This window comes from Terrapene carolina, unplaced genomic scaffold (genome assembly GCF_002925995.2).
Source record: "Terrapene carolina triunguis isolate 2854851 unplaced genomic scaffold, T_m_triunguis-2.0 Scaffold1059, whole genome shotgun sequence".
Taxonomy (NCBI): Eukaryota; Metazoa; Chordata; order Testudines; family Emydidae; genus Terrapene; species Terrapene triunguis.
In genome coordinates this window covers 176-1,603 of record NW_020665410.1, presented here as the reverse complement: position 1 = coordinate 1,603, position 1,428 = coordinate 176, and the positions used below count along the sequence as shown (strand labels likewise).

General features: G+C 46.9%; 1 protein-coding gene across 1 annotated transcript in view; it reads left to right on the top strand.

Moving 5' to 3' along the window:
• LOC113408212 (paxillin-like) overlaps window positions 1-962 on the top strand; it is a gene marked incomplete at its 3' end in the record, with an annotated part of 2,774 nt that extends 1,812 nt beyond the window's left edge. The window contains exon 2 of the mRNA XM_026661382.2: window positions 897-962. Within this exon, the coding sequence (XP_026517167.2) occupies window positions 897-962 (66 nt within the window). The remainder of the gene's footprint in view (window positions 1-896) is intronic.
• Between the last annotated feature and the right edge of the window lie 466 nt (window positions 963-1,428).

The following is a 1,428-nucleotide window of genomic DNA, read 5'->3' as shown; positions in this document are numbered from 1 at the left end:
CCATTATAGAGAGATGGGTGCCTATTAAAAAATTGGTCTCTAACAGCGTCTCTTCATAGACATTAAAGACCCAGTATCGCTTTTGTAAGGGTATGGACTTGTCCCCCAGGGTCCTTGCCCAAAATTTCTCCCCCTCCACATTTCTCCAGTGGCTGTCACCTTCTGCCTGCCACTGTATTTCAGTGGTGAAGTGACTCTTGCATGTGTATAGTTTGGGATGAGTCAAGAAGGAGGGCGCTGTCCCAGGGAATATGCATAATATCTGGCATTCTAAATGGGTAATTTAAAAAAAACCCTACTGGCCGTCACCTTCTTTTTCACTGATCTGAGCGTAAGCAGGGCAGATACAGCTAAAGAAATTAAAACCAGCCCATTGTGACAAGGTAAAAGGTGCTCCTGATGCCCTGGAGCATAAGGAATTCTTCCCTACCTATCACCTGGGTGAGCTGGGGTGGGTGGGCTCTAAAAGCTGTTGTGGTGGCAGCTGTCTCTGTGGATGGGGGTGTTCTCTTCCCTCCCAGCTTATTGGAAGCAGGAGAGGCTCTGGTGTTGCTTACCAAGTGTTCTCAGTAGTTTTGCTCTTGGGTTTGGATTTTCTTTGTGTTAATAAAGCCAGCCTGGAGTAAAGGGACATGAAGTATAGGTGAGGGCTTTATTTTCCCTCCCAGTTGCTGTATCTGCCCTGCTTACGCTCAGTAACCCTGTGTCTGCTGGGCACCGATCATCTTTGCAGCAGTACTTCTGCAGCCCCTTTCTGCTGGATGAAGATGATTCACCCTGCCCACTTCCTGCAGGAGGCAGCTAGGGGCATGGCAGGCGAAGGCATGGATTGTGGAGTTGCCTGTGTCCCCAGCTTGCCGTATCAATCTGTTCCCTTTTGCTTCCACCTCCTGCAGGAATGTTTCACGCCGTTCATCAACGGCAGCTTCTTTGAGCATGATGGGCAGCCCTACTGTGAGGTTGTAGGACTCATGAATGAAATTGTTTTTAGTTATCCTGTACCATTGTAACTTCTGTTCACCATTTCATAACACTTGCCATTTTTCCTACATTGTAACTTCTGTGCCATATTGTAATTCAAACCCCATTTTAAAACGCTTACTCCATTTTGTAAGGGCTTGCTGCAACCTTCATTTTTGCAAACTCTACTGTAATTTTATTAGTCTAGTTGAGATGTGTGAATGAGGGATGCATGGGTGATAGAATCAACCTCCAGCACCAGCCCGTCCTGATGAGATAAAGTTCAAATACCAACGGCTGAAGAACTAGACAACAGCCCTAACTCAAGCAAGAAGCATCCACCCTAAAAAGAAACAACAGAAGGAAGATCAAAGCCAGGTCCCAGGCTGACAGTCACGCCTGCAATTGATGGGTGATCAAGCACCAAACCCAGAGGCAGTGTGACACAGCGAGACCTAGGAACTTTGA